General features: G+C 46.5%; 1 protein-coding gene and 1 non-coding gene across 3 annotated transcripts; both read right to left on the bottom strand.

Moving 5' to 3' along the window:
* Positions 1–386: 386 nt before the first annotated feature.
* On the bottom strand, positions 387–468 carry TRNAS-CGA. Its single transcript has one exon. It is a non-coding gene; the product is annotated as a tRNA-Ser (tRNA).
* A 1896-nt stretch (positions 469–2364) lies between these two features.
* On the bottom strand, positions 2365–25845 carry PER1 (period circadian regulator 1). 2 transcript variants are annotated; one of them, XM_027869984.1, is made up of 23 exons: positions 25741–25845; positions 16172–16625; positions 15826–15924; positions 15520–15674; positions 15048–15169; positions 14357–14558; positions 14072–14123; positions 13679–13821; positions 12879–12957; positions 12435–12541; positions 11994–12147; positions 10572–10686; positions 10311–10442; positions 9972–10074; positions 9697–9865; positions 9393–9520; positions 8702–8878; positions 7541–7774; positions 4905–5518; positions 4200–4365; positions 3800–4001; positions 3389–3539; positions 2365–3253 (listed from the first exon to the last, which is right to left on the bottom strand). In XM_027869984.1, the coding sequence occupies exons 2-23, from the start codon at positions 16450–16452 to the stop codon at positions 3056–3058; spliced, it is 3783 nt and encodes a 1260-aa protein (XP_027725785.1). In that variant the 5' UTR covers positions 16453–16625; positions 25741–25845; the 3' UTR covers positions 2365–3055. The 2 variants fall into 2 exon arrangements, with proteins under 2 accessions (XP_027725785.1, XP_027725776.1); XM_027869975.1 differs by lacking the exon at positions 25741–25845 and adding an exon at positions 20319–20468.

Below are 25845 nucleotides of genomic sequence, written 5' to 3' on the forward strand. Positions count from 1 at the left end.
AATGATCCTTCTGGCAGAGAGGTGGGGGACTATGGAAGCAAAATGTTATATTTATTTAGTGACTCCGTAAGTTGGTTTTAATAAAATTTTTTCTTGTTATAAGGGAAGGTTTAAATAGTGGGACAGGTGATTGGGATCTATCTGGAAATGCCTGTGATGTAAAAACACAAAAAGCATCAATAAAGGCATTTTTATCTTTTGAAAGGTTGAAGACTGCCGGGAACAAGACAAGGACAGCCTTGTACGAGAACGGTAGAAGCAGGGATTGAAGAGAGGAGGCGCTTAAACCTGTTAAGTTGTTAGTTTGAAAGAACGTTTCTGGCGTTATGTATAAGAGAGACACATCAAACTAGTGCGCCCATTACTTCCAAAACACGTTTCTGAGACGCTGTGAGCAGGATTCGAACCTGCGCGGGGAAACCCCATTGGATTTCGAGTCCAACGCCTTAACCACTCGGCCATCACAGCTTAGTAAGCATTATCTCGCCATATCTATTCCAACCTATCAATGCACCTTCTTCCCACCTCCCCTTCCCCTTACTTTTAGTTCCATTCTTTTAGTTCCTTTTTGGAGAATCAGCTACTGAACTCTGCGCACCTGTGGTCCTCTCCCACCTCATCCTAAAAGCTTTGCAGATGCCTGTGCCTACCCACCCTTCTAGTACTCTCCCGTGCCTCCATCCATCCGCACGGCGTTTCCTGGGCAACGAGGGACCAGTAGAGACGCGCGCGCGCGCACGCACACAGACACACACACAGACACACACACACACACACACACACACACCCCTGATGTTGCCATGACAACGGAGAGCCTCAGAAGAAAGGAAGCTAGGGGTGGGGTGTGCATCCAGCCCTTCACCTTCTCCAGTCCCTCTCACTCGGGCCAGGAGTGTGATTCCCATAGCTTAGGTCCCGAAGTCCCAGGCACAAGGATGTGAAAAGGGCAGGATCTGGCACAAATGAGCTGAACTCACCCATCGGAGTAGGTGAGCCCTTGCTCATCTCAAGCTGAGCCAGAGTGTGCGCAATTACTGCAGCAGCAATAAACCAGAAATGCTCTTTACCAAGATGCAGCGCAGCTGGGATTCGAACCCAGAGACCTGTTGTTTTTCAGGCAGGCGCATAAGCCACAACGAGTTATAGAGGGAAAAAAATCATTTTGCAGATTGGATGCTTAGGGTTCTTGGAGAGCTCAAGGGCTCCTGTGAGCCTAAAAGTGCCTTGAACACGGTTGGCATTCATTAAACAAGTGTTTTTGGACTGGAAAGAAGGTAGTCCTTTCCAAAGCTCCTCTCTCTCTGTAGCGTTGCCAGTTTGAGACATAGGATTGTTTTATTTCCACTCCCTCCTCTTCCCCTCTACACACACACACACATATAGTCCCCATATTCCTTCTCTTTGGTGATATGTCCCTCTGTCGATTCCAGCAACTATCCCATTTAACGAGAATCCTACCCTCCCTCCCTATTCTCATTTTAAAAGGCTCACACCACAGACCTGGTAGATTCTGTGTTCCCCTTTTGGAGTAAGGTCCGATAGCTCTTTCAAAGCCTACCCCACTCCTCTCAATAGTTAGGTGCCAATTCTGAGGGTGTGGTAGTGATATCAAGCAAGGGTAAGTCACATAGTTTCCATGTTTGGGTGAGTGATTCAGGAAAAAATTGTGGCACAGCATTGCAGTGATTGGGTAATAGATCTAGAATCTGGGAGGCTCCCCACCTTACAATGGAGAGTTGCATCCTGGTTTCTGGGGTCTCAGGGAAAGCAGGATGTTAAACCTGAGTCCAGATCCTGTTAGGAAAGGAAGGTAGGAAGCTGCTCAAAGACAGGCCTCCTCACCAGCCTCTTGCTGCTTGCAATTATGGCTAATCTCCATCTGCTTACTCTACCAGAGTCAGAGGTCACCTGAGTGTTTGTGCTTAGTGTGGTGGTGATGGGGGTGGTGGGAGCATTGGACTAAAATGGAGGTTGTAGTCTGAGTTCTGCCTTCATTAGCTGTGTGGCCTTGAGCAAATCACTCCCTGGGCCTCAGTTTCTACTGCCATATGGGGGATGGGAAGAATCTCAGAGCCCTTCCAGTTTCAGCAATCTATGAACCTATGAATATCAGGATTTGGAAACTAGTCTTTTCTACATACCATGCCCCTCCCCTCAGCTAATTGGTTTCTTCTCTATTCAGCTGTAAACTCCAGAAGCCTCAGCCAGCTCAGGATTGGTACATTCCTGCACACACCCCTCCCCCAATTAGATTATAATCTTGAAATTATCTGCTTGGTAGATATTTAAATTTTTGTCAAATTGAAGACAACTTAAATGATAACAGAAAAGCCCCAGTCCCCCAACAGATTTCATGGCACAATGTCTAGTTACAGGTTTTCCGTTTTATATCAAAAGAGACAGACATGACTATCAAAAACACAAAAATATCACTAAGGGGAGTGGGGCACAGATGAAGACACCTGGGTCCCACCCTATGAGGTGGCAGCACCAGGGACCCATAGTCCTCTACTCTCCCCAACCCAAGGGAGCTAAGGATCTGGATACCTAGGTCCTGCTTGGGCCTCAGGTACTTATTCCCTGATGCCCAACCCCTCCCTTCCTTCCCCTCCAAGTAGGGGGTGGGAAGGGAATCAGATCTTTGAGAAGACAAAGGGAGAGTTCCCAAATAAATAGGTATTATTAGAGTTCCCACACCTGAAGCAGCAATCAGTGTTCCTGCTCAGCTGGAATTTAGAAAAATATCCTACTTTTTAAGCAGAATTTACTCTTTTGTTGGTGGAACTATCTCCAATAAGATGAAGAGGGAGACCCTATTTCTGGCTGGTCCCTAAAAAGCCCTCAGTTGTCCCTAAGGAAGAGGCAGGACTGTGATTGTTTAATTAGAAAGGGCCAATATTCAGGGGTACCTGTCCCTGGCTTCTTGAAAGGCAGAAGCAAATCTCAAAATTGGAATTGGTTGTTGTCTTGAGGATGAAGCTTTTCATTTGTTCCTTCCCCTATTCCAATGACAGAGGTAAGGCCAGGACACTCTCAGTGGCCCCGAGATGAGAGTTTAGCAGGTGGTTTTCGGAGCAGGTAATTCAGAAGTAGATGGCTCTCCACCTTGCTCCTCTTCATCCATGGCTGTGTCTGGAGAAGCCCCACCCCCATCCTCCTCCATTGGCTCTAGCCCCAGTCCATCCATGTCAGGGAAAAGTGTATCATTTGGGTACTGAGGATCTGGAGTGCTGCTGCCACAATCTACACAAGCCTGGGGAGGGAAGAAGACAGTGTTAAGATCTCCCAAAACCTCTCTCACCAGTTTCCCTTCACTTCCCACTCCTAGAAGTGTTACCCCGTCTCCCTAAGGCCTTCTTGTGCTTCTGCCCTAACCCCTCTTTCTCACCATCACATCTAGGGCCTGGGGCAGCTGGCCCTTCCGCACCCAGGCATGCACAGCACCCAGCTCCCTACGTTGCTCTTCTGAAAACCGAGGCTGTTGTTTCTGCATGGCACGGAGCCTCTCTCGGTCCCGTTGCAAAACTGAAGCCATATCCCTACAAGGTGGAAAAGGATAGAGTAAAGTTGTAAGTGTAGGGTTTAGAAGTGAGACCAGCTCACATCTTCCAGTATTTAGGAAAATGTGTGTTTCTCTTCCCCTTAAGACCTTACCAACTCACTATATAAAACTCCGCTTGCCCCTGCCCTCACCATCCTCTAACTTTTCCCTCCTATTTTAGTCCTCTTTCTTCTTAAGTCCTCCCCCTTCTGGGACTGACTTTCCCCTTCCTCCTTTTGCCCAACCCAGGTTTCTTACCTAGAGGGCACTTGATAAGTCATCATGACCCTATGGTCAGCATTAGCCATGAGTAGCCAGATGGGATCCTGCAGAACATACTTAATGACCTGTTCCCCAGGTCCTGCCCCTGGGTCCACCCCAACCTGGGTCCCTGGTGGCTCAGCCTCAGAGGAGTCTATACTCCCAAAGTACTTGCTGGTGTGGCTGCTCTGGCTGCTGCCTGAGGAAAAGGGAAAAAGAAGAGTCAGAGAACCCAAGTGTTCCTGTCTTAAAAGGGAAAAAAAAAGATAACTGGTGACTTCAGGGGAAGGAAGGGACATGGGTGGAGAGCCAGGATTATTCATCTTAAAGGAAGATGATCAAATAATGCCCCCTTCCTAAAAAAGGACTCCCAGGAAAAGAAGGCCCCGGTACTTACGAGTGATGCTGGCTGAGGTGCTCCCACCATGGGAACCAGAGCCAGAAGCCAGGGAGCCCGATGCAGCTGAGCCAGTGCCAGATCTGGAGTCCTCCTGGAGCAACAGCTCCAAGAGGTCACTGGAGCCTGACAGTGCATCCTGATTAGAAGATTCATTCATCTCCACCTAGGTGAGTGCGGGAAGGGGACCGGAAATCACAGGCTCAGACTTGGTGAGGGTCAAGTTCTTCCCCTTCACGCCCCTCCTCTCCTTCCTGAATACTCAAGTGACCCCAAACTCGTTATCCCCTCCTCAATTCAAGAAGCACGTCTTAAGCAACATTGTGGCACCAGGGATACATGGACAAAAAGATAAACAGTCCATGGCCTTGAGGAATTGGAGGAACTGACACTCTACAATGTACTTTCTCCAGATTCTCAGGCTAAGTAGAAAAGATGAAGGGACAAGAAACAGAAATGGGAAGAAAAAGGGAAAGAGAGGAGGGAGGCAGGGGTGGGAAACAAAGAGGAATGTGTCTGTGAGGGGGATCACTGGGGGAAAGACAGACTGACATGAGAGGAGAAGGGAAAAAAAAAACTGAAAGGGAATGGAAAACAAGAGACAGCAATAGATAGATACAAAGACCCAGAATGAGTTACCACCAGGGAGATAGAAACATTAGGAGGAGATATGGCAAAGAGAAAAATCTGTGGGAAGATGCTTACCAGTCCAGCTTCTGGCTGTGTAACCTCCTCTCCTGGAGGGGATGGCCTGGTATTGCTCCCAGGCTCCCCAACTATTGCTCCCCCTTCTCCCCGGGTAGTCTCTTCAAGCTGAAGCAGATTCAGCTGGAGTGGGGAACTGCACCGTGAGTTGAAAAGGGGTGAATCAGGGCATTGGGGAGGGGTAGGTGGCATAGGAGGTAAAGTTGGGGAAGGTGAACAGGGTGCAGGGGTAAGAGGCCTATCTGATAGAGCCTGAGGAACCCCACAGGGGTAACTGGTGGGGGGAGAAGGGAACAAATAGTTGGGTAGGACTAAGGCCACCATAGGGGCTACCAAGGGGGAAGAAAAAGGTAAAGGAGATGGGGTAGGAGCTGAAGGTTGGGGGCAACCTCTGGTTGAAAACATGGGGAGGGGGTAGGTTTGCACCACTGTTGGGAAAGCAGCAGATGTGGGTGGGTTGGGTTGAGAGGACCATGGAGTGGTGGGAGGTGTTGGGGAAGGATGAGAGGTATAGCCAGGAGCCTCAGTCAGAGGAAGCTGATGGTGCCTAGAGCGTTTGGCTTTTGATTTGCCATGATGGCGACGTCCAGGAGAAGTGGGACCATGGCAGCAGCCTGTGAAAGGTCAAGAAAGAGTGAGGTTAGTGGACTTGCCACCTCTTCTGGTAAATGCCCCCTCACCCACTACTACCATCACAATGACCATTCATTCATGCAGCACTTGATGATTTACATAGCACTTTCTTCACAACAGCCCTGTGGAGTTGGAGCTTCAAGTATTAGGTTTTACAGATGGGAAAACTGAGGCTAAGAGGGATTAAATGTCCTTTTCTGGGTCACACAACTAGTAAATATTGGAATCAATATGTGGATGCTGGCCTCCTGGCTTGAAGTTCAATGTTCTTTCCACTTTAACCCACTGCCACTACTCTGACAGCTGAAGCCATAAAAAAGCAACTGGGACACAAGCTAGGGAAGGTCCAAAAAACATCACTTTCCAGCTTAGATGGGTGAGGGGAGCAATTCTAGGGAGATGAGGGGCTGAAATAGAAGGAAGCTTCGGGAAAAGAGTCACAGGAGGCAGGGAAGAGAGGTGTGAATGGGGATTCATTAAGAAATAGTAAGAATTGTGAGGTGGAAAATGGATAATTTTTTTTGGTTTTTAAAAAATTTATTTAGTATTTTATTTTTCCTCAATTACATGTAAAAACAATTTTTAACATTCATTTTTAAAACTTTTGAGTTTCAAATTCTCTTCTCTTCCTCCCTCCCCATCCTCCTCATTGAGAAGGTAAGCAATTCGATATAGGTACATCATGCAAAACAGATTTCCATATTAGTCATGTTGTGAATGAAAACATAGACCAAAAAAAAAACAAAACCTCAAGAAAATAAAGAAAGTTTAAAAAGTATGCTTCGATCTGTATTGACACCATCAGTTCTTTGTCTGGGGATGGATAGCATTTTTCATCATAAGTCCTTCAGAGTTGTCTTGGAACACTGTATTGCTGAGAATTGCTAAGTCATTCACAGATGGTCATCTTACAGTATTGCTGTTACTTTGTACACAGTACACTTCACTTTGCATCAGCTCATGTAAGTCTTTCCAGGTTTTTCTGAGAGCATCCTGCTCATCATTTATTATAGCACAATAGTATTCCACCACAATCACATAGCACAATTTGTTCAACCATTTAAAATGGTTAATTTTGATTATATTAAAGTTTTCATACAATTAAACCAACGTAGCCAGGATTAGAAGAAAAGCAGAAAATTGGGGGAAAATGTTTTTAGACAGTTTCTCAGATAAAGGTCTCATATCTCAAACATATAGAAAACTTTGTCAAAATTATCAGAATATGAGTCATTCCCCAGTTGATAAACCGTCAAAGGATATGAACAGACAGATTTTGGATGAAGAAATCAAAACTATGTATATTCATATGAAAAAAATGCTCTAAATCACTATTGTAATGGCATACTACCATGCCAAAAGAAATGATTAGCTGATTAGCTTAAGAAAACCATGGAAAGACTTGCAGGAAATAATAAAGAGTGAAATGATAGAGCACCGGCTCTGGAGTCTGGAGGACCTGAGTTCAAATCCAGTCTCAGACCAGACACTTGACATTGACACTTACTAGCTATGTGACCCTGGGCAGCTCACTTAACCCCAATTACCTCACCAAAACAAAAATTGTGAAATGAGCAAAACCAAGAGAACACTGTATACAATAACAGCAATATTGTTCAAAGAACAACTTCTTAGGTTTTCCTCTACTAATAAAAATCCTTCCATTATCTCCTGTTGCAGCCTAGGACCCTTCCCCTCTAAGTGAGAAAGCAGGAGAGGGATTGGGAATGGAGTTGTTCTCTTTCCTCAAACCACATATTCTCACAAGTTTGGATTCTACCCTCTCCTCCAAATCCATCTAACACCCTTCTTCTTAACCTGGGCTAACCCCTGTCTCTCTTCCTAACCCATCACCCTTTAGTTCCCATGAACATGAAGTTACGTTAGACCTCATGCTTCCTAGAGCTGGAAGCTCTACAGGCAGCATTACCATTTTAGACATCTCCTCTTTCTGGGATACATTCAAGAGTTGCTAGTAGGGAGAGGCCCAGGGGTGAAATTACCTCGATCAACAGGGGGTGAAGGTCCCATGGAAGGGGTATCAAAGACACGGAGTCTGCTGAGATCCCGAAATCGGGTGAGGAAGGCTTGTTCCTCCTTCTGTGTATGAAGCGACAGTACAGCTTTGGTCAATCCCACAGGGCGGTAGGCATCAGGAGTGGGGTCAGGAGTGGTCATTGTTGGACTGGGAGCTGGACCAGAAGTCAGGCCAGGCAACTCCTCCATCATGACAATATCTGTAAGAGGTCAAAAAGAAGTAGAGAAGAGTCCAAACAGGATTCATGCCTCACATAGTCATTCACCACTTTGACTTTACTCTCTCTCTCTCCTCATTTCTCAAATGTCCCAAACCCCTTACCTCTGCCCATCCTCCTCATTCCATAGGCTCCTACTTTCCAAGTCAATATCCTAACTCCTTTTTTACCCACAAGAATCATCACCTTCCCTCCTCCAAACACTTCAGTCTGAGTGTTTATATTGGTCATATGTGGGACAATGAACCTTGGGTCCAGTCCTTTGGAGGAGGGTTTCTTCCCTGTGCAGAGTTCTCTACAGAAAAAGAATGTTCTGGCTCATTTCAGCAGTTTTTATCCTATTAAGAAGGTCTCCTTATGATATCACTTTTCCCATTTCATTATGGGGTTATACTTTTTTTTTTCCAGAGTCATCACTTGAGGGGACTCTGATGATCCTGTTATCTTCTCTCCAGTTCTAGCCACTGTTACTTCTCTGATCTTTGATCTCCCTGCTCTCTATCTCAATAGTTTTAATGGATAATAAATTTATGAAAAAAGAGAAATGTAAAAAAAATGGGTAAGGGATAGAAATGGGGAGGAGGGAAAGGGCACACATAAGAAGCCATAGCATACAGGGTTAAGTTCTGGGGCTAAAAGGAGAAATCCTTTAAACTGATGGGAGGAAAGTAAGAGAAGGATTAACTGAGAGGTTCCAAAAAGGCAGAACGTTTGGGGAAAATGCCAGTCAAGGACCCCAAAAGATCCCCATTCCAATAAATTGATCCAGAATTATACTAGAAGTTATCAGAACACATGGGGGCAAAAGAGGAAAAACAGAAGAGCAAATATTCCACTACAAAAGCATTAGAACCTAGAACTTGCCCAGCCAACCCATGGCTCTAGCCCACCCCCTTCAATACCCCATACCCGACTCCGGGGGCTTCTTGTCTCCTACATGGACGATAGTAGAGCTGAAGCTACACTGACTGGTGATGGATACCACACTCTCTGCCTTATTGGCAAGGGCGAGCGGGGTCAGTGGACCTCCCACCACTGGCTCCTTCTGGAGGGGGGCCCCCTCCCGAGACAGCTCTTCTGGTGGATCTGTGCAGAGAGACAAGCACCAGTTAGGAGGTGCAGTGGGGTGAAAATGGGTATGGGAATGGGAAATGCATTAATGGAAGAGGACAACAAAGAGAGAGCATATCCCGAAGTATAAATATAAAGGGACCACCAAAAGGGTTGGAGGCAGTGTGGGAAAACCATCTCCATGAATGTATGGGGAAGGGAAAAGAAGAAGACCACGTGGAAATCAAGGAGCAGAAAGGGAAACCAGGGGAAGGAACAAGGAAAAGAAGAGGATAAAAGATGGCCACAGATCAGACAGAATGTGCTGCTAGGAAAAAGGGAAGAAAACAGAGCAAGACTGGGCATAGAGTCAGAAACTGGACAGGGTTGGTGGGTAGAGTTAGGGGAAGATGAGAAGAGACAAGATAGAGGAACACTAAGTAGAGAGAAGGACTGAAAAAGAAGAGTCTCATGTTGGGGAGGCTGGAGGAGGAAAGAGAATGGTTAGGGACCCGGGGAATGGCAAAACTGAAGTAAATGGCTTCTTTACCTTTCTTGGGCACTCCAGAGCCCTGGCCTGCCTTCTGTCTGTCATCATCAGATGTAGAGGATGCAGTGTGGGATGAGAAAGCACATTTCCTCTTCACTGTATTGGGGACATTACAGCTCTCCAGGTAACTGAGAGGATGGAGAGAGAAAATGAACCAAGCTAGAGCTGTATGTGAAGAGGCGGGGAGAATGGTTCATGGACAACTTAACAGAATGATATAAGGATGATAGAGTGAGAGATGGGGACAGGAAAAGGTAAGCCATCTTAGGGGAGTTAGAAGCACTGACAGAAGTAGTGTCCATACCGGATGATGCTGTCCAGGCAGTTGATCTGCTGGTAAGAACAATTGGATGGCTCTTTTCTCTCTGAATCCTCAGGGGTAACACTGACTGCAAGAGGCCGAATCTGGTTCAACCCAGGGCCTGGTTCCAAGGGTCTGCCTGGGAGGTCCCTGGTCTTGAAAGTATCTGGGGCTGGGAACAGCAAAAGTAGAAAATTATGGTAGGTATTATTGTTCCTCGAGTATTGTCCCTCTTTGGTTTCTGGGCCCTGTCCTGCCAAGCCTGGCCATTTTCTCACCTGAGCATGGGGGCCAGTTGGATTGGGACCGAGAATCAATGAAAAGCTGCTGACCCTGGTGCTTCACAAGATGCACATCTTTACAGATCTGCTGGAATGTCACCTGGAGGGGAGGGCCATAGAACTGGGATTATTTGGGATATACCAAGAAAAAATACACTGTGAAGAGATGAGAATGACACTGAGACAGGCAGCCAGCGATAGGCAGTTGGTGAGAAAAGGGAAAGACCAGGAGCCAGAAAGAGGAAGCTGCCAAACAAGAATGGTAACACCGATTATTTTATTATTATTAATTATCAATATCATCATCATCGAGGTAGGAGCAGGGAGGGCACTCACTGGAGCAGGGGGCCCAGGATGATCAGTTTCTCCACCATTGCTGTCGCTGGATGAGCCAGGGCTTAGAAAGGGACCTGGAGAGGTTGGAGGGCCTAATCCGCACATCCCTGTGGGACTCATACTATGGACTGGCTGGGGAGGAAAAAGAGAAGAAAGTAATGAGAAAGCTTAAAACTTCCAAAGCTGGGGGGAGGGGGTGTGGGGGAGGGTGTCTAAGCCTGCAGCAGCTCTTCCATTACAATTCCATCTATTTCCTCTCACCTGTAGCAGTAGTCGGTGGATCTGTTCTGAGAGCTCCTGGATGTCTGGGTCCATAGCTCTTGAGGGGACTGGGACAGGGGCTGGGGGAGTGAATACATCCTCATTTAGGGGAGCCCTGGGGAGGAAAAAACAGAGAATCAATCTACTGAAGGAAATACAAGTTCACAAATATATACTCTAAACACACACACACACACACACACACACACACACACACACAGGCAATCAGGCACATGTGAGGAAGGATTGGATTCCAGAAAAAGCGGATAGCCTGGGCACAGAGGTAGGAGATGGAATATCATGTCTAGGAACAAGTGGTTTGGCCAGTGCACAGAGTATATGAAGGGGAGTAATGTACAATTATCATGGGAAAGATAAAGCAGATACAGGATGTACAGGACTTTACAGATGAAGGGACTTGGTTTAAACCAACACATTTGTACTTAATTCTATAGGAAATGGACAGCCACTAGCTTTTTAACTAAGGAATATGAATTTGACAGATGTTTAGAAACAGGGAAATCAATTAGGAGGATCAGTCCCGGTGATGAGGTCCTGAATTAGGGTGGCTAAGGAATAAGTAGAGAAAAGGGATGCAAGAGATATAGAGGTAGAATCAAGAATATTTAGCAAATGATCAAATGTGAAGGGAAAGGGAATGAGTAAGAGGAGTTAAGGATGACTCCTAGACAGAGAATGATCGTACCCTTGACAGAAATATGGAAATTAGGAGGAAAGGTAGATTAAGGGGGAAGATAAGTCAATGCTGTTTTGGACATGAGTTGGAGATGCCTCAGGAGAGTTTCAGGTAGGGATGTACAGCATGCATGTTAACAAAGCAAGATTGAGGTTCAGGAAAGAGATATAGGTTGAATACATAGATTTCAGAGTTATCTTACATCAAATTAAAGCTTGGATTCAGGTGAGCTACTGAGATTAATGAAATGACATAGAAAGAGGGAAGGACCAAGGATTGGGGTGCATCCAGGAGTAGAAAGGTCAGATAGTAGGAGTTATTTAGGATTGGCAGATAGAAAAGGATGAGGGGTGATAGGACAATCAGTAAGAGATTCAAGAAGAGAAGTGATCATAAAGTTGAACTGGGAAACTAAAGGGCCTAGATTTTGAAGGGGAGAAAGCTAGGCTAAAGCAAGGATGACAGCTTGAGGACGCAGTGAGGATTACTCACCAGAAGTTGTGGTGAGGATGGAGAGTAGGTTTAGAAAGGATGAAGGACAGCGAGAGATGGAGAGTGTGTGAAGCTAGAATACTGAAGAAGGGCTCTTGATTTCACTTCTTGCCACTTGCTTCCCAAATTCCTCAAGTCTGCTTAACTTTTTGGATCCTCTGTTTACCCATCCTCCAGTTTATCTTCCCTCCCTCTCCCCACTCCATCATTCCTTCACCCTACAGGATACTCACGTTCGAACTTTGTGTCTACCCAAAACAAAGGCCACTTTTCGGCTCCAAGGATGGACAAAGCCAGCCCAACTGGTGTCCATGGTGACATATTCCCCATTTCGGGCACAGAAGCGGATGGGAGAGTGGTCAAAAGGTTGACCTGATAGCTGCAAAACTGTAGGATGATCAAGAGGGAAAATAAGTTGGTGGAAGCAACAAAGGAAATAGAGTTAGCTGAGGACTGTAATACAGGGAGAAAAGGCATGTCAGAGGCAGAGGTGCGCAGGGAGAGAAGCTGCTAGAAAAAAGGAAGAAAAAGCAGAGAGCTAGGCAGCAACGAGCAAAGACTAAGCAGTCAGAGAATAAGGCCTAAAGGAGACAGGAGATAAGAACAGCATCATGCAGGAGAGTGATATCAATGGGAAAGAAAAAGACACCCACCAGGCCCCTTTAGGGACTTACTCTTCTTGTGGATTGCCAACATGAGAGGTCGGTCTTCAGGGTGTAAGAAAAGGAGCACTGGTGCCCCCAGCAGGTCCTGGGGCAAGTATCCCAGCAATGGGGCAGCTCTGGAAGTTGAGGCATCATTGAAAGAGACCTCAGTCCCTAAGACTCCCAAACTCTTGATTTTCCATATTCCCAGGGGACCCCACTGTCCAGTCCTACTTAGCCCCAGGAACTTTTGTTATTATTCTAACCCCATTTATCTTCAAGGATTTTGGCACTGTATCAGATAGCTTGCCATCTTGCAGAGGGGAGATAGGAGGGAGGGAGGGAGAAAAAATTTGGAATTCAAAATCTTATAAAAAATGAATGTTGAAAAATATCCAGTGTAATTGGAAAAAAATAAAATACTATTAAAAAAAAAAAGATCTTGGCACTAAGTCCTTTCCCCTAAGGCTTCACCTCTCATCTACATCTTGGAACAGACAGCTAGGTGTGTGCCGTGTCGTGAAGATCCTCTTGTCTGGGGGAATCCTGGGAGCTGGAAAAGGCAAGAGTGATCATCATCAACTGGAGTGTTCTCTGGCAATAACTCCAACACCGACCTCTCTCTCACCAAACAACTCCAACCTCCCTAGTCCTATATCATCTCGGATAGCTTCTGCTCTTCTTCTAGAATCACATCTTAGAATTAGAAAATAATTCAAGGGATTATCTGGTTCAATCCTTTATCTTGAAGCTATGAAGGTCTTATTGTCCCTCACTGTACAGATAAAGCAACGAGGCACAAGAGGCTCTTGGACTTTCCCAAAGTCACAGAGCTAAAAGTGAGAGAGGGAAGATTAGAAAACCAGGCCTATGTTCCAATGACTCTTTTTTTGTGTGAGTTTGTTTTGCTAGGCAATGGGGTTAAATGACTTGCCCAGGGTCACACAGCTAGTAAGTGTCAAGTGTCTGCGGCCAAATTTGAACTCAAGTCCTCCCGACTCCGGGGCTGGTGCTCTATCAACTGCGCCACCTAGCTGCCCCTCAAATGACTCTTAAGGAAAAAAAACAACCAATGGGAGACAAATTCATCACTTTTTCAATGGTTCCTTCTATACTAGAAGTCTGATGCATTTTCTTCTGTCACACATAGCTAGATCGCCTTGGCCACATTTTATGCCCCTGATCTTTATTACCCAATTCTTTCTTGATTTCCCCATTCTCTTTGCCTCTTTCTCTCCCTGGCTCACGCCCGCCCAGTATTCCTTTCTACTTACCCTCATAGCCAGAGTGAATGCGTTCAGCAATTAGCAGGCAGCATGGCTGCGCTGGGGCTCCATCTGAGAGCTGGATCTTAGTCACATAGGGGGTCAATCGAAACGGCTGGTATCGGGGATTTGGGTCCCTATCTGGGCCACCTCTGGTTTCAGGGGAAGATGTGAAACAAGGAACATCACAGGAGGAACCAGGAGAATGAATAGATCTCTCCCATCTCTCTCCTATCCATGATGCTCATCCACCCAACCACCTTAGACCACAAGCTCATAGCCCCTAAAACCAAGAGATAGATATCAAGAGAATGCCTAAAGTAAAGACAAATAGCCACTGAATAAACAACCTTCCTGCTACACTTCTGTTCTGCCCACCTTGCTCTGTTTTCTCCAACTCACCTGATTCTGCAGAAGACTGATTTCTCCTGTGTGAAATCCATGGGGCCTGAACCTGGGGAGAGACAGTGAAGTAGGGTCAGTGCCATCATGCCTCCAATTCCTAGACCACTTCCCTATACTAAGAGATTTCCAAGGGCAGGGAAGCTGAGCTCCTTACCTCCCTGGTTAGAAATCTAAGAGTCTAATCAGCTTCACTCCTGCTATGGTTTCTTGCCCTTGCTCTACTATTTTATTTCACATTTCACACTGGCCCCACCTCCAATCCAAGATTTCCCCAGTCCTTACCGGTAGAGGCCCGGGAACCCCATGTGGGCAGGCGAGAGGGGGCAGTGGAGCCATAGAAGACACCCACATCCTGGGGGGCCAAGAGCTCTGAGAATCGGGCATCCCGGAAGACTTCTCTCTTACAGCGTAGAAGAACAGCTGCTTGATCCGAAATGTAGACAATCCGGCCAGTGAGAAAAGAGACAGCCACAGAGAAAGTATCCTGGGAAAAAGAGAAAGCACAAACAAAAAAGGTCAAGGTCAGGAGCTGGCCAGCTCTGTCATCAATAGAATGTTGTCCAGTGAGGGGAAGTAAGAGTAGGGAGTGGGGTTAAAGAGAAAAGAAAAGAGAACTGAGAGGCAGGGAGAGAAGGAAAGGAGGTAGGGAAGAAACAAGCATTTATATAGCACTTACTATGTGCCAGGCATTGTGCTAAGCACTAGACCAATATTATCTCATTTGATCTTCATAACAACCCTGAGAGATAGGTGCTGTTATTATCCCCACTTTATAGTTACAGGAGACACCAGAGAGGTAGGGACCAAAAGCATGGAAAGGGAAAGTCAAGACAAGGAAGGTAGAAGGTAAAGGGAAGAAAAAGAAGGAACTAAGGTCAGGACTAGGGGAAGGGAAAAAAGACTAGAAAGAAAAAAAGAGAAGAAGGAGAGAAGGGGAAGAGAAGGAAAAGGACTAGATGGGTCTAGGGCTGACCTGATTGTGAAGAGTATACTCAGATGTGATGTGTTCTAACTCCTCCAAGGTATAGCTAGACATGTCCATGGAACAAGGCTGTCCTTCCTCTAAGCTCCACTGCTGGTAGTAATCTTGATTGGCTGCAGAGGAGGTGAGGTTAAGGTCAAGAGTGCCTCCTTCCCGTTGTAGTTGTAATAATAACAAGAACAAGAACAATGATAATAACAACTACTGCTACTAACTTTTATATAGTGCTTACTATGTATCAGACACTGTTCCTTCGAATCCTGCAGGCCTCTCCCTTTCCACACCTAGCCTAACTGTTGATTCCCTTGTCCCCTGAATTCAACCCCTTCTACTCCTAGGCCCCTCTTGAGCCCATTCTCACCTCTATTCCCTCTATGTCCCCTACTTCCTTCCAAGGTCCTGGATTCTTTGCCAACACAATCTCTGCTCTACAGTCTAACATCAATACCAAGTTTTAGCTTACCCTGGACTTGTTTAACACAGGCAAGTGCATATTGTAGGGTGGCCAAAGTCCCTGATCGGCCCTTCCCTCGGCGTTCTGGTGGAAGTCTGCGTTTCAGCTCTCGGAGGGCGGTCATCAGCTCCTTCTGTGTTCGTGCTCGGGCTGACTGTTCGCTGCTGCAGAGGATAAAAGTGGCAGAGGGAACAGGAGATATCAACTACCCAGAATGCAGCACCCTATTACCTACAGGAGTAAATATAAAGCTCTTCCTCCAGGCAAATGTTCTCCAGGAACACAGGTATATTCAACCCCTATCCCTATCATTACCTGCAGCCACTAGTTGATGGGTTATCCTGCTCAGAGCTGGCACTCAGGAGGCTGTAGGCAATGGAGCTGCTTGGAGGGGATGGGCTCTGAGAGTTGGTGCTAGAGAAAAAAATGGAAAACATAAAAGAGTTTAGCCACTCATCATCACACAGTAGGTAGCATCCTGGCATCACAAGAACCTACTAACAAAGGCCAGCTTCTGCCCCCTCCCAAGCTATCTGACTAACAGCCATTTTCCTAAGTTTCTGATTCTTCCAAGTCCCTAGATCCCTAAGCCACTTCTATATCCACTGTTCCCATCTCTCATTATCCCTAGGTTCCATCACCCCATCATCATGCCTCTTACCTCTTGCTGCTCTCTGTCGTCTCCAGCAGAGCAGAGTCCTTCCCATGGCCAGAAGAAGAGCTGTGAGAACTACGCTGGGAAGTACCCTGGGACTCCGGTCCATTGGACTCATTGCCACTTGAACCATTGCTGTTTGCATCGGTATCATCCGAGAGGCCAGGACCAGGGCAGGCTCTGTGTTCGGGGGGCCCAGGGGATTGGGATCCCCCTGAATCAAACCCTTCACCAAGCCCAGGGCCTGGTCTCCCTGCCCCACTGCCTCCCTCAACGGCGCCATTCATGGTGGTGCCATGGGGAGGACAGGGGGAGAAAATCAGTGAGGGGGGAGCGGCCACCACGAGGCAATACACCAAGGCCCTTAAAGGCAGGAGTTTCCTTGGTCGGGGAGAGGGGAGGCAAGAAGTGGCAAAAGGTAAAGTCAGTGAGGATTGTGGAGAGGGACGACTGCTGGAACCTGGAGGATGGAGAAAGAAGGAGAGAAAGAAAGAAGGCTTCTCACCCTCTAGCACTTGGTTTTTTCCACTCTACCTCTACTCTGGCAGCTGATCATTCTTCCCACCTCTACCACATAAACCCAGGTGAACCTCAGACTTGGGGGAGCTGCACTCAGGCCACACACATACCCAAACGTCTCCCAGTGTCTATTCCCTTCAATAATCCGGGGCCCAAGCTCTTAGCCTTCTCTCTCCGACTCTACTTTCTTTATTGGGATAGCAACAGATCCTGCTCTGGACTCCAGGGAAGGTTCTTCTCTAAATTTATATACATTCATCATAGGTCACAGGCTTTAGAGCTGGAAGAAACCTTAGAGCGCTAATTCAATATCCTAACTTTACAGATGAGGAAATGGAAGAGTCTAAACAATTTGCTCACGGTTACACAGCTAGAAAACAGAGCTGATAGCTGAACCCAGGTCTTCTGGCTCCAAATCCAGTACTACACAAAACTATTATATACACAGATGTATATAATGGCCCAAGAAAGAGTATACTATCTACAATTAATTTTGTGAACCTTAAAGCCCTATGCAAATGTGACATTCTTTCCCTGCTGATTTTCAGTAATGCTTGAAAAACTTTATTCCAGAACAGAGATTGAAGGGAGAAAGGGAAGGGAAGCTGAAAGGTGGTGGGTTAAAGGCGGTGGAGAGGAGTCAATGTGGCACAGTGGAAAGTGGCTCTGGAGTTGGAGGAGCTGGGTTCAGATCCTCACTTCCGACACTTCTGACCTGTGTGACCTCTTAAATGCCCAACTGAATGACATTTCTCTTCCTGTTTCAGCTCTCTGCATCGATTGACACTGATGATCCCCCTGCTCCTCTTAGATACTCTCTCCTCCAGGTTTTCCTGACACTGCCCTCTCCTGGTTCTTCCCCGACCTCTTTGACCACTGCTCCTCAGTCTCCTTTGTGAGAGATTCATCTAGGTCACTCCTGCTAATCACAGATGTCCTTCAACAATCTGTCCTTCTCCCTCTATACTATCTTGTTTGGGGATCTCATCAGTTCCCACGGGTTCAGTTATCCTCTCTATGCAGATGATTCCCAGATCCACATATCCAACCTGAGTCTCTTTCCTGACCTCTAGCCATCCACTGCCTTTTGAACTGGATGTCTCTCAGGCATCTCAGACTTAACATGTTCAAACCTAGATGACTTCTCTTTATCCCCAAATCCTCCCTTCTTTCCAACCTCAAGGGCAATACTGTCTTCCCAATCATCCAGGCTCACAATGTTCACAATCACTCTTGGCTCCTCACTCACACTCACCCTACATATCCAATCTGTTGTTAAATTTTGTTCTTATTGTCACAGTATCTCTCCTATGTGTTCCCTTTTCTCCACTTATTCAACAGTCACTCTCATCACCGCTCCTCTGGACTACTCAGTTGTCTTGAGTATCTCCCCACTGAAATTCACCTTCCATTTCAGATGCCAAAGTGATTCTCCTAAAACATAGATCTGACCCTGCCACTCTGCCCCATCCCAAACTCCAGTACCTCCCTATTACCTCCAGAAACAAATATAAACCATCTGTTTAACATGCAAAACTCTCTAAAGGCTCCTTCCTAGTCTTGATACTCCTCCTGATGATCTAGCCACACTGGCTTACTTACCACACTAGTCTTTGCATTAGTGGTCCCCACGCCTACAAGGCTCTCCTTCCTCACCTCTGCTGCTTAGTTTCCCTCACCTCCTCCAAGGCTCCGCTCAAATCCCACCTTCAGAAGGAGGCCTCTCCTTCCCACCTCCTGCCTACTCAAATTACCTTCCATCTACCATAACTATATCTATATCTTCTATCTACCTAGTCATTTACAGGTCTCCCACACTAGAATGTGAGCTCCTCGAGGACAAGCAGATAGCATGCACTTAAGGCAAGTCATTTAACCTCCTTAGGCCTCAGTTTCCTCATTTGTCAAATGAGGGTGTGGGACTAGATGATTACTGAAGTCCCTTCCAGTTCTCGACCTGGGACCCTATGATCCCTTCTCCCGAGATCCCTGAGACAGCAAGTCTGGTCTGGGTGGGAGAGCTGAATGTGAGTATCTCCCCTCAATCTTCATTAACATACTGACTTTGTCATCGGGCTATCTGTAGAGAAGAATCCACTTTTATGTGAAAGGGGAGTGAAGCCGGGAGAGTAGCTCCTGTATTTAGGACTCATGGGCTAATTTTATCTTGGGAGAGGGAAGGCGACTGGGGGTTGGGGCTGGAGGAGGGGCCATCTCCAATGTACATGCGCACACCACACCAGCCACATACTTCAGCTAAAGGCCCTACTGTAGCCACGGCAACCTGCGTCAGAGGCTGAGCTCAGCGGTTGCTGGAGGAACCCAGAGGCCCTGAAGAAGGAATGGAAGAGGGAAGGGAGGAGGAAGAACAGGGTGATTGCTTTTTCTTCTTTCCTCCCATTTTGTGGGGTAGAGGGGATCACACTCCAACCCATGTGCCTGCTGCAAACATGGGTAGGAGTAGAAACATGAGTGGGAGATGTGATTCAAATGCAGCCTGGATAAGACCCCAAAACATTCCTAAGTAACAGTTAGTAATGGACATTTTACACAACCCTCATCTCCCACATCCCTAAACCACTTCAGCATACACACACCATTTCAAGTGGGGAGTAGGAGCTATGGTACACTGTGCTGCCCGAGTCTCTAAAAAGTAGAAATAATGGAGGTTTGGGGAAGAGGGAATTGGGAGCGGGTTGCAGAAGAGTGGGAAGGGACAGGATGGATGCATGGGTTCCAAGAAACTCAGCTAAATCTCTACCTGAAGAAGATAACCTCTGTCCTCTCCTCCACAATATTCTCAACCCCAAATAACCGTGGACTATGTTAGTGGCTATTTTCTTCTCCCTGTCTCCTAGGAATTCAGCTCCTCTTTCCATAGCCTCCATAGATTTCCCCTCTTCCTTTTCTCTAGCTCTTCTAAAACCAAGACACTAAATATCATTAAGTCTGGAGCAGGGAATAATATAGCAAACCTCTATTTGTCTGTCTAGCCTTCCTTTCTGCCCACTCCCCCCTTTTTGTCTTCTAACCATGTTTCTCAACCCCAAGTATTTTCGAAACCAGAGCCAGGGGAAGGAAGAAGGCTGCAGCCAAAAGCAAGAACTAGGTCTGGGAACGGGATGTTCTAGCCTTAGCCCGAGCTGACATCACAACCGGCACTGGGCCAGGAATGGGGGAGAAACTGCCAAAGGGAGTTCCTGGTACGGTAACAAAGCCAGGGTGCAGAAGAGGAAGAATTCAGCGGAGGAATACTACTTCTGGGGGTCCTAAGAAAAGTTGAGACTCTTATAATGACAGTTGTGAGCCTGAGATAAATGGGTTTCTTGCAGGGTAATAAGGGTCATCGAAAAAATGCGGGGGGGGGCAAGAAGATGAGTTGGAGATTGAGAGACTAGATTCCTGGAGAAAAGAGTTGTAACTGTTAAAAACTGGTGCTGGAAAGCAATGGTTATCATGGTCTTAAAAGTCTAGCAGGAACATTTACACACTGTTGGAGGGAGGGATGCTGAGAGCTATGAGACACAGGTCAGTCATGCATAAGTTCTGGTGGGAAAAAGGAAGCTTGCCAGGGAGTGGGGTGAGGGGGAAAACTTGGGGGTTCAGAGAAGAGATAGAAAAAACTAAGACTTACTTGTAAGGTAGAAACCCTGGATTCTCAGAGGATCACAGAAGTAGCCCGGCAGCAGAGGCCCCGAAGCAGGATGAAGGGGTGCTGCTGGGTGGGTCTAATCTCTAGTGCTCCTACCTGCCTAATCCTTTTTCCTGCCGGGGGCAGGAGAACTTCTCTAAAAGCAGAGAGGCGGGTTGCATAATGACAGGCATTGGCCATTACTGGCTTCCTGCCTGCTGATGCATAAGCCCTACCTCTGATTGGTTGAGGATCCCGGCAAGGTGCCTGGTTGGCCAGCCACCCCCACTGAGGTCAGGGCTGTTACACACACGGCTGCACGTGGACCTGGGTGCTGCCACTTGGGCGGAAGGGCCCAGTACACTGGGATAATATATGGTTTAAAAAGCAGTGCCGAGATTAATGGTAAGTGTGTACGTGTATGTATGTGTGTGTGTGTGAATGATCATGGCTTTGCAAGGCTTGCTAGACACCCTGATCCTAGAAAAAGGTAAAAAAGGGAAGGGGAATAGAGATTCAGAATTAGAATGGATAAGATACTGATTGAGGGGAGCATAGGGGAGAATACATCCTTGATGTCAAGCTAATGAGGCTGTACTCTTCCAGAAATTTCAACTACCACTTCAAGCCCCTCGGGCACCTGGGGCCAGTGAATTGGAGAGGCCTGGGGGAGTGAGAAGTAGTCCTAGCTAAGACCCCTGAGTCACCTCCACTCAGGTATGCAGCCATGGGCAGAGCAGACACAATGTAAGGGGCATCTCTAGTCAATCAGGAGTAGAAAAGAGCAGCTACAACCAATCAGGGTTTGATGTTCATATGTGGGAGGGAGGAAAGGTGAACGGCAAGGGGCACCTAAAACCAATCAGAACATAGTGGCAAAACATGCCGTCCACCCCCACTAGGAAAGGCAAATGTCCCAATGGCCTATCAGAGAAAAGGTCTCTCCAGCTGCCCACTCAGTGACTTCTGTTCTCTGGTTCTCCAGGACACCACACGGAGGCTGAGAAGGCTGGGAGGTTAAGAGCAGGATGAGAGCTATACCACAAGGGCCAGTGGAGGGGGGAAAGTGAATGGGGTCTGGAAGTAACCAGGAAAGGAAAAACACTCATTTCATCTTTTCAGATTTTGTAAAATGTATTGATTGGTTTTGCTGATTTGTTTTTTCTCTTCTTCCTCTTTTTAAAAATATATGGAATGGCTCTGGGAGGTGGGGGAAGGGAAACAAAGCACATTGAAAACAAAAAGATATCAATAAAATTTAATTTTTAAAAAAGAAGGGGAAAAGCCAATGACAACACACATCTGGGTGCCTGAAGCTATAAAAAGAGGAGACTAAAGACCCAAGAAAAGGAGTGATCAGGTGTCTGGACACTAGAAATAGAAGATATATATTTTTAAGAATGTCTGGGTACTAGGAATGAATTCAGGGCTTGGAAGGTTGTGAGAAATGGAGGTTAAGAGATGGAGAGGAAAGTATAGTACAAGAGCTAGAAAATCTACTTTTAAGTATTGAAAGTGCCCCCCCAACCCCCGGAAACACAGCCATATGTGGAGAAACCCCCAGAACTGCTGACATAACTAGGCATGGGATGCATCAGTCCCTCCCTGTCACATGTACTGAGCTTTCCTTAACAATGGTCTCCTTTTTATAATGGGAGGTGAGAGGGAGGGATACAGGAGTCTTGAGATCTCTTAAGAAAAAAACTGAAGCTCAGAAGTTATCAAGTAACCCTGTGAGTCAGAAGGGAACAAAGAGAACTCAGGATCCTAGAGGTCTGGTCTCCCCTTAAAGAAATTCCCTGTACCCCAACACACACTCCCCACTACTGTTTCCTCTTGACCAACTTCTCTCCTGGGACCCAGGTATTTCTATCCCAATCAGAGTCTCTACCTCTCCACTCCTATTCTTGGCTCTTTTCAGGAACCTTGGTTTTAGGAATCCTACCACCTTCCAGACTGAATTCCCCTTCCCTCCCTCCCCCCCAACCCACATTATAGCCTCCTCAATGACCCAATTGTTATCAAATGAGATCATATTTGTAAAATTAGCACAGTGCCTGGCACACAGTAGGCACTATATAAATGCTTATTCCCGGCCCCTTCACTTCTCTCCTAATCCTCCTCCACACTCCCTCCCTGCTGCCCAGTTTACTTCTATTCAGTGTCATTGTTCCCACAGTAACAGAGCCCTGCTGCCGTCAATGGAAGGAAAAGGGGCAGGTAAAGGAGTGACGTCAAAGCAGAGGAAGGGGGCAGGCTGCAGGCGGGGCAAAGTCGCTTGGAGAATGTGGGGCAGAGAGCCTGGAAGCCTGGAGAGGCAGTGGTTTGGGAGGCAGCCAGTAGGAGGGCGGTGGCCAGTGCAGTGAGAACATCTTGTTCTCTTGGCAGTCAGCCTAGGACATGCAACCGTCCTGTCCCGGCTCACTCTTCACCCCCTCCCTACCCTCTCCCTATCCCTACCCTACCCCCTTCCTGTCCCAAAGTCAAGTGTTCCTGGACGGAGAGAATTGGGGGAAATGGGTGGCCAGCTACAGGCCCCAGCTGTCAATCCTTCCCACAATGAACCATACTAGCTCCAGACCTCCAAGTTCTATCATCACTGCCTCTAAATTATACCACAAATTTGCTCATGTGGTCATAAAAAGCCAGGGTGTGGAAAGCTGGGTCCTACAAGCTAACAAGGCTTTTCTTCCTTGCATTCCAAATGCCACCCCCTCCAGTTACAGTGGCAACCAAAGGTTATGGGACAGAGGTATAGGTACAAGATAAGAAAACCAAAGCAAAGGGCAGACAAAGTAACTGGAGAGACCTAGGAGAAGGATCAAAGGATCATATAATATTCTAGCTGGAAGACAGTAGAGCCCTGATGGAGAAGAGATTTGGCAGTAGGAGCATTAGGTTGGAACTGATACTAAGTACCTGGAAGAAGATAAGTAGTTGGGAATGGGGCTACGTTAAAGGGGTTTCCTGAAAGAGAAGCCAAGGGTTTGCAGGAAAGACTTAGGACATTTGGGTCTTAGATACTGCCTTGATCTAAGTCCGTCACTTCTGCTCCTTTATCATATTTGTATATATAAGAAGGAACAATGAGAATTTCCCTCCCAAGTGTAAGGCCAAAAAGGAGTTCCTTACTCTGCCTTTGGTTCTGTTCCATATCTAACACTCTTTGACAAAAGTCCTCAGCTCTAGTGCCCATGGAAGATGTCACTCACCTCTCTAATCTGTATCTCTGGTACATACCTAGGATTCTTGGTCATCTGCCTAATTTTTGGCCTAGTTCCTGAAACCCAAGTGTCCAGTCCCTCCCAGCCTGGGGACAGTACAGTATGCTACTGTATGATACATCCTTTCCCAGACTCAGGAATCTGGCCCTTTGGCATCCAGCTCTCCCTTACCATACCCTGAAGGACCCAAGAAATTGTCTGCTCCCTTCTACCAGACTCCACTCTACTCAGAAGCTAAACTGTTCAATCTCTTCTCCACATTTATAACCACTATCCTCCTTTATTTGGAACCCAGCACTATTATTGTAATTTTCTATATACATTGATATGAGTATAGACCCCTCAACTGGGTGCTCAAACAGGCCCTGAGATCTTGATATCATCACCCCCCATCCCAAAGCAAAGTAGCTGACTGGACCAGGAGTCAAGACCTGGCTTCTAGCCAAAGTTCTGCCAAAAATTAGCTATGTGGCCAGGGTCAAGTGACTTACTTTCCATGGGCCTCAGTTTTCTGGTCTGTAAAATGGGGGGCCCTAAGATAGTTTTCATTCTCCTTCTAGGTCTAATATTCTATTCATTCTATTATTACCTTTTCCCCTAAATACCAACGACATTTCACCTGACAAATTCTCCTTCTAATCCCATAATTAAGGAATTGGGGTAAAAAAGTTATTCAACCTGAAAAAGTATTTCCCTTTTGTTCTCTAATCATGTCTCTCATATATCTCCATTTTCCCCACTTTGTCTCAAAGATCCTGAGATCACCCCAATCAGATCCAAACCTAAGACTGATAGCCACTTAAAAACTCCATTTTATTCAAGTCCCTACAAGCTTGGATATTAGAACCCATCAATATTGGATTCACGCATCCCATGAGTTCATTTCCAAATGTTCCAAATCTAACAGTTTAATAGCATGCTTTTCCATGTTTCAGTATTATTTGCTCCACTGCATGGGAGGTGTGTATAAATGGTTACCTCCTATGATACATACATATACCTATTGTGTACACACACACACACACACACACACACACACACACACTCAAAAGAAATCTCCTGGAAAGAGTATTAGACTTGGGAGTCAGTAGAGACCTTGGTTTGAATTCTATCCCCAAGGCTTACTAGTTGTGTATGGTCATATAGGAAAGTCATAATGTCTCTGAACCTCAGTTTCCTCATCTATAAAATGAGAATACCACCTTCTATAGCACCTATCCCAAAGGGCTGTTATGAGGATAATAATAATAGCTAGTGTTTATACCTTGATTTGCAAAGTTTGCAACGTGCTTTACAAGCATCTCATTTTTCCAAATGAGATAATTTACATCTGTAAATCTCAAAGGCTACATAAATCAACTATTATGATTATCACAAACTCCAGCTTGATGCTGAAGGAACTGGCCAAAGTGCTAAGATGGTAGAAGACACCCTTTTATTCCCCAAATCTCTACCTTAGTCTTTTGTCTAGTTTGAAGCCCGCTCCAAGTCATTCACCTCTACCAAAAGACAAGTACTTAAGCCACTCCTCTAAAGGACCACCATACATCTGAATCACCAAATCCCACATAATAATAATAATTATTATGGGGCAGAGGAGGAAGAATTGTGTTGCTAGTAAACAATCCTACCCTCAAACTTCACCTACTCCTTGAAGTTTCTCCGAACCTGACGAGAATAATTTTTCCTGTCCCCGAACTTTTTTCTTACCTCTCATGCACTCATCATATTTAGCCCCGTATTATATAATTAATTACCTGCTCACCTATTTCATCTTCCCCCACTGGCCTGTAAGCTTCATGACGGTGGGGGCCGTGGTGTCTTGTTCTGTAGAGCCTCCTCCCACCTCCCCCACCAGGACAGGGCCCCACATCATCACACTACCTGTCACAGCCCCCACCCCATGGGAAAGCTCACCCCAGATATAGATCAACACCCCCCCAACACACACACACCTTTCCCCAATGTTATCACACCTGAGGTTATCACCTCTTCCCACGGAAAGAGGGTCGCCCTTTGGAAAGGGCCTGCAAGTCCCGACCCTGGGAGTGTCGGCATAGGTCACTCAACTACTTTGTGCCTCAGTTTCCCCCTCTCCTAGGTGGCCTGGAAGAAAGCCTCAGAGACTGTAATAAAGGACGCGTTCCCTACAGGGGTAACCTACTTCCCTCTGTGCACACGCTGGCCCGTGCCCCACTCACCGCTCCCCCGCCTTCAATCGATCCCGGGGCTCCGAGGATCAAGGGTCTGGGCTCAAGCACCCCTAGCACGCCTTGCCTACAAGGATCCCGATCAGTTCCACCGAG

Source organism: Vombatus ursinus, unplaced genomic scaffold, assembly GCF_900497805.2.
Source record: "Vombatus ursinus unplaced genomic scaffold, bare-nosed wombat genome assembly UNPS02002587.1, whole genome shotgun sequence".
Taxonomy (NCBI): domain Eukaryota; kingdom Metazoa; phylum Chordata; class Mammalia; order Diprotodontia; family Vombatidae; genus Vombatus; species Vombatus ursinus.